Source organism: Brassica oleracea, chromosome C2 (genome assembly GCF_000695525.1).
Source record: "Brassica oleracea var. oleracea cultivar TO1000 chromosome C2, BOL, whole genome shotgun sequence".
NCBI lineage: Eukaryota > Viridiplantae > Streptophyta > Magnoliopsida > Brassicales > Brassicaceae > Brassica > Brassica oleracea.
This window is the reverse complement of record NC_027749.1, coordinates 23,800,728-23,806,727: the sequence shown is the minus strand read 5'-3', so window position 1 is coordinate 23,806,727 and position 6,000 is coordinate 23,800,728. Positions and strand designations below refer to the sequence as shown.

At 38.7% G+C, this 6,000-nt stretch overlaps 3 protein-coding genes across 3 annotated transcripts; 1 reads left to right on the top strand and 2 right to left on the bottom strand.

Moving 5' to 3' along the window:
• The first annotated feature begins 69 nt into the window (after nt 1-69).
• LOC106323781 lies at nt 70-1,054 on the top strand. The gene is made up of 2 exons (XM_013761849.1): nt 70-366; nt 452-1,054. The coding sequence occupies exons 1-2, from the start codon at nt 70-72 to the stop codon at nt 1,052-1,054; spliced, it is 900 nt and encodes a 299-aa protein (XP_013617303.1).
• Nucleotides 1,055-3,534: 2,480 nt separating this feature from the next.
• LOC106323780 lies at nt 3,535-4,340 on the bottom strand. Its single transcript, XM_013761848.1, has 2 exons — nt 3,899-4,340; nt 3,535-3,806 (listed from the first exon to the last, which is right to left on the bottom strand). The coding sequence occupies exons 1-2, from the start codon at nt 4,338-4,340 to the stop codon at nt 3,535-3,537; spliced, it is 714 nt and encodes a 237-aa protein (XP_013617302.1).
• A 237-nt stretch (nt 4,341-4,577) lies between these two features.
• LOC106323779 lies at nt 4,578-5,366 on the bottom strand. Its single transcript, XM_013761847.1, has one exon. It carries the CDS (start codon nt 5,364-5,366, stop codon nt 4,578-4,580), a length of 789 nt encoding a protein of 262 aa, XP_013617301.1.
• Nucleotides 5,367-6,000: the final 634 nt, after the last annotated feature.

Here is a 6,000-nt window from a genome sequence, read left to right as displayed (position 1 = left end):
ATCATTCTTTGTGTGGTTTTAGCGAGAGATGAGAAGGCTAATATCCCTCTCAAATACATCAAGGTGGTCATGGATCTTGAGAAGGTTCGAAAGTATCCTTGGGGAGTTGCTGCTTATGACCTTCTCTACAACTCAATAACCAAAACTCGTGACAACCTGAAGGATAAGACTACTAGTTATGTGTTGGATGGATTCTCGTACGCCTTCCAGATTTGGGCAATGAAAGTTGTACCAAAGATTGGGAAGCTTTGTGGAAAAAAACTTGACAAAGGTTTCACGAACGGTCCTAGATGCATAAACTGGATGGGAGCTGGAAAGGTGTCATATGAGGAGATCATTCGGTTGGAGCAAATACTGACCCCTGAGGTAATCTCATATCTTTATGTAAGTTGAGTCCATCCGGTTTCTATGAGTTTTATAGGATCTAACTCTCTGTACCTTTCTTGTGTAGGATGACATCTATGCATATATCGACTGGAGAGGAAATTATGATGTAGTCCAATCTGATGCTTTTCGCAGAGATGATGATGTGGAGGATGATAGAGTCAAGAACCTGATGGAGTTGATAAGAACAGGACATGATTTTAGTGACCAAATTTGGGAAATCGAAGAAGCTCCAGAGGTTTGTTCAGATCTTCATGATGAAGCACCTGTGAATGATGAATCGGCTGTGATTGATGAATCGGCTGTGAATGATGAAGCGGCTGGGAGTGATGAAGACTACCATACTCCAAAAGGATCAAAGAACCTAGGCTCTACATCAAGAAGGGGTAAGAAGAGGCTTCCGGCTCGTGGTATGGAAAAAAGGAAGCATAAGATTCTCTCTACTGGACCTAAGCAAGCGCCTTTTAATGAAGACATGAAGGCTTTTATGGCAAATGATTTCATTCCCGGGATAGGAACGCAAGGCGTTGAAGGTCTTTCTCGGACCTCATATGTGCCCGGCTTTGATCCATCTCAGACCAAGAAGGGAGATGAGTGGTGGACTCCAAGGACTTCAGTCCAAGATTCAATAGTTCCACTGCCGTCACATTGGGAGAAATGGAATAAATGAAAAGGACTTCAGCTTACTGATTCACCATTGCGCACAGATGGTTTCTCCGCAGTCGTCACTGTATTATTGCTCCGAAGAATCATGGCTAGGATTCACGGAATGGGTTAAGAAACCAACACCTTTACCACTTGGTCCGTCAATCTTAAATTTGTCTATAGCTACAAGGATAGTAAGTCCTGGAAAATGGCTTGGCAACGAGGTAATGTTTTCTTTTACTAATTTGTTGAATTTATCTTTGTTACACATCTTCTTTGCTACATTAGTTTATTTTCATTGTGCATATTCAGGAAATGGGTGCAGTTATGTTTATATGGAGAGTCAACACAATTTTGAAGCGTTGGGCTCCAAGCCGTGTTGCTTTCATGAATGCTATGTTCTACCTCCAAATCCACGTTGCATACAACAAGTTCCTTCCTAACAAAAAAGCCTATGAATTGCCTGATTTTCTTCTTGGCTATGGGAGAGGAGAGATTCCATCTCATGGGCGGATTGATCAAGTTTGGGGTGTCGATGTTGATCGTCTCTACTTTCTTTTGTTTGTAAATGGTAATCAACACTCCTCTAGAATTCTTAGTTTTCAGCTGGCTTTCTTTTACAAATTTAGTATTGTCCAACGTAGGTAATCACTGGATTGCTGTCTGCGTCAACATTATTAAAAAAAGTGAAAAAAAGGTGGAAGTCTTTGACTGCGGTGGGGGAAAGAATAGACAGTACGTCGAGAAGTTTGCTGCTATGATTCCTAGGATAGTGAAGGCCGTTGCACCACCTGAAAGACAGAAACAGCTACTCCTCGCATCATATTCTATCGTGGATGTACCTATGAAGACGAGATTGAACAAGTCTTGTTGTGACTGCGGTGCATACGCACTCAAGCACTTGGAATGCAATCTGCTTGGTATCGACTTCAGTTTATTGGATGATGAAATAATCATGGGTTGCATACAGAAGATTGGTGTGGACTTATGGGAGGCTGCAAACGATCCCATTTACGCTGAGGCAATGACACGATATGTGCCTTCACCGTGGGAGAGAGAAGAGGTCTTTGACCTCGAAGATTGATTATGTGTCTTATTTGGAAATTTTAATTTGTAACAACTCTAGCTTTGGATTTTCTAGGAATTATGCGACAATTCTATCTTTGTTTTTGTAGGATTTTTAGTTCTTCTAATTTGATTTTCTACAAAGAATAGTGTACTACATGATCATAAAACCTGAGGACCAAAAACACATTCATAATACATCCATAATTCAAAAACAAACCTTAAACCCTAAATAAACCCTAAACTTTAACTAAACCCTAAACCGCAAACCCATAACCTCAAATATACCCTAAACCCTTAACTCAAACAAAAGTCAAAACCATAATAACCCCAAACACACATTACATCTATTTATTCACTTGTAATGTAAATCTTATACTAATTATCAATTGATCAATTGTCATGCCACTTTCTTTGCTCCATGTTTTGAAACTAATTTAGAGGATTTAAAGACAAAGTACATACGCTTGATAGTAGGTTGTAGACGTATTTTTTGTGATTTTTTCTTGATCTGCCTTTGATAGAATACACGTTATAGAAGTATGAAACGACGTCGTTTAGCTAATTTTTTTGACCTACTCCCTTTTCTTCCTCATTATTTCTCGACAGAGAGAATAGCAGCGGCGAAAATTTTGAGATCGACCCAATCATGTCTTCGGCCAATTCTTCATCCACTCCAACAGATCGAGTCGCCAAACAACGCGGAATTTCCACGAGATGCAATTGCGGTGAGGAAGTGTCTCGTTTCACTTCAAACACAGTTAAAAATCCAGGAAGATTATTTCATCGTTGTCTGATGGGATCTGAGAAGGTTAGTCTTATGATCATGAAACTTTGTCTTTGTTTCAATATAATCATTTATTCGATGTTGATGATGAAGGACAAAGCTCACTTGTTCAAATGGACTGATAAGTCGGTTGTTGAGGAGATTGAAGACTTCCAGGACCTGTTTGACGTGCTGCTTGTTGACAATATCGCGTTTCAGAAATCAGTGAGAGATGGTGAGGCCATGATGAAAGGCCATGAGAGTATAATTGAAGAGATGGAAGATGCAATTGCACATTGTGAATAGAAGATCACAAAATGCATTAGGGTATTAAGGATCATAAAAGCTTTGTTTGTGTGTTGTTTGGCGATGGTCTTCATGTACCTTGCATATGCATGATGTTCATGTGCTGCCTCAAATTGTTGTTTTTCTTTTCAAACAAGTTTAAGACTATGTTTCTTGTTATTTCTTGGTGATTATCATCTACTAGAACCAATAATTTTGCAAATACCAAATTGTCACAAACATAGATCGATTAGTCTCAAGAGTTTAGCAAATACCAAATGGTCAAATAGGTTCTTAAACAGAAGATCACTATGTTTCAAGATCAATAAGAAACAAAACAGAGACAGCAGAACAAACTAGATGGGTAAATCACATGTTCCTCTCTTGTGTCATTCGGTACCACAACGACTGCATTTGTGCTTTTTATTCTTTCTTGATCCTTGAGAAGATTTTATCTTGTCTTCTACTGATTCATACCTTCTCTTTATTGGCCGACCAGCACTCTTTCTTGTCCCTGGTGGTAAAACCTTAGCAAGTTTAACTTCAGCAGGGACATTCCATTTACACTCTGGAACTGCTACTGGATTAATGGATTCCACATAGGCGGTTCTCCACGCTGGAGTGGTGTATAAGCCATCGGTAAATATGTGCACTTCCATGCCTGTACCAACATAAACGTGATTGATTGGAGTCGATATGCTGAAATTAACAAAAATAAATATGTCCCAAGTTCATGTGTTTATACTTCCATACCTCGTGAATAAATGGCAGGAATGGCGTGTCGGCAAAGAATTTTTCCTATATTGTACTTCCCACATGTGCATGTTCTTCTTTCCAAATCAACATGACAATCATATTTGTCTCCTTTCACAAGCGATTTGAAGTCGTCAACCTTGTAGAGTTGAAACCCTTTTGCCTTCACAATTCTCCTATCAATCTTTTTCTCCACCTTAGTGGTCAAAGGATCAAGATGCTTAGAGCTTACCAAGCGACACTCATAGAACCATCGAGTCAACAGTTCTCTTATACTATCTAGCAAAGGAATAACCGGATATTCTCTAGGTATTCTCAGAACTGAATTTATCGACTCTGCAGGGTTTGTGGTCCTAATGTCATACCTTTCACCAGGGAAGAGAGAACGAGCCCATTTGCGCACATCAGCCTCCCGCAGATATCTTCCAAGCTCAGGACTCATTTCAAAAATTTTGGTGATACATTCCTGAAATTCAGTGTACCTAGCTATATGCCCGTGAAGCTTTTTCCACCAAGGCAGTCAACCCTTTTGTCTTGAAAAATGCAACCACATTGGTCAACAAGCGATGAATGCAAATTCCATGTGCTGATTGAGGGTAGACAGTCCCAATCGCTTTAGAAATAGATGAATTTCTATCTGAGACAAAAGCTAGGTCTTGACAATCAGCAATAACCACTTTCAACTGTCTGAAGAACCACCCCATGAATCGTCATTCTTCGAATCAACAACCCCAAATGCAATCGGATACAAATTAGAGTTACCATCTACAGCAGTAGCAACAAGTAAAAAACCTTTGTATTTATTTTTCAGAAAAGTTCCATCAACAACAATCACCCTTCGCATTGCATTGTAGAATCCTCTAACTGATTGCCCAACTGACATAAATAGATGCATTAATCTTCCCTTCTCATTAGTTTCATAGTGAGTATGCGTACCAGGATTAGCTTCTTTAATCATATGCAAATATGCTGGTATTTTAACATAACTGCGATCCGGTATACCTGTAGCAGCTGCAATAGCAAACTCACGAGCTTCCCAAGCGTGCCAGTAAGTAATCTCACAACTATGCTCCAATCTCATAAATTGAATGATTTCATTTTCTTTTGGGCCATCATTTGCATCACCGAATCGATGTTGTATCAGAGTCCCAATTGTTCTTGCCGATGCTGTTTTTCCGAATTTCCTTTTCTTTGTAGGAGCACATGAATGTCTTCCCTCGCACTGGTTGATCATGAAATATGTAGACTCATCTATACCTTCTGCACGCACCATCGAATAACTGAACTCAGTATTAAGAACAATATAGTCCACCCCATAATCCTCACACACGATCCTCTTGAGCTTCTCCAATGGAGTAGTAGTTTCTAATGTTACCATTCGACCACGCCTTGATGTGTCTACCATGAAACTCCACTCTTCATTGCAACTAGACACCCATTCACTAGAGTTAACATAGATTAGAACCATGTTGTGTTGATAGAGAGAAGAGATGACTTTCTGGATGAAGAAGAGGGAAACACAAAGAAGAAAAAAAGATCGTGGAAGGAGGAGGAGGAGGAGAACGTGGAGAAAATATTCTCAAATATATTTGAGGGATTTAGGGTAGATTTAGTTTAGATTTAGGAAACTTCTTTAACCGAATATGAAAGTTTCCATATTTTCACGATTTGCCTAGAATATGTACACTACCTAAGCAGAACACCGGATAGTTGGTGAGAGATGTATTGTTCCTGTAGGCGTCATATAAGGTAAAAGGCAGAACAAGTTATATAACGTAATATAACCAACCTATATCATCGAGTTGTGGCTATATATCGTTATCAAGCTGTATGTATACCGAAGACATCTTTCTTGATTATAACGTAACTGAATCTATCTTTGCTGGAATATACAAGAAATGGTAGTTTACGGTATATACCCATGATATATTTATGTTTAAAACTTAGAATGAGACATATAAACTAGGTAGATTACCAGAATGAGTATTTTAACTGTAACTAGAAGATAAAATAAAATATGATTCCAGTTTTTCTTTAAAAAAGTTTAAACATATATATTGTCATACTTATGTTTCCAACACTTTTCATATTTGTTTTACATT

Coding starts and splice junctions, on each gene's coding strand:
- LOC106323781 (XM_013761849.1), top strand. CDS start 70: ATGGATCTTGAGAAGGTTCGAAAGTATCCTTGGGGAGTTGCTGCTTAT. Junction 367..451: donor AGCAAATACTGACCCCTGAG/GTAATCTCATAT, acceptor TTTCTTGTGTAG/GATGACATCTATGCATATAT.
- LOC106323780 (XM_013761848.1), bottom strand. CDS start 4,340: ATGAGTCCTGAGCTTGGAAGATATCTGCGGGAGGCTGATGTGCGCAAA. Junction 3,807..3,898: donor TCCTGCCATTTATTCACGAG/GTATGGAAGTAT, acceptor ATGTTGGTACAG/GCATGGAAGTGCACATATTT.
- LOC106323779 (XM_013761847.1), bottom strand. CDS start 5,366: ATGGTTCTAATCTATGTTAACTCTAGTGAATGGGTGTCTAGTTGCAAT.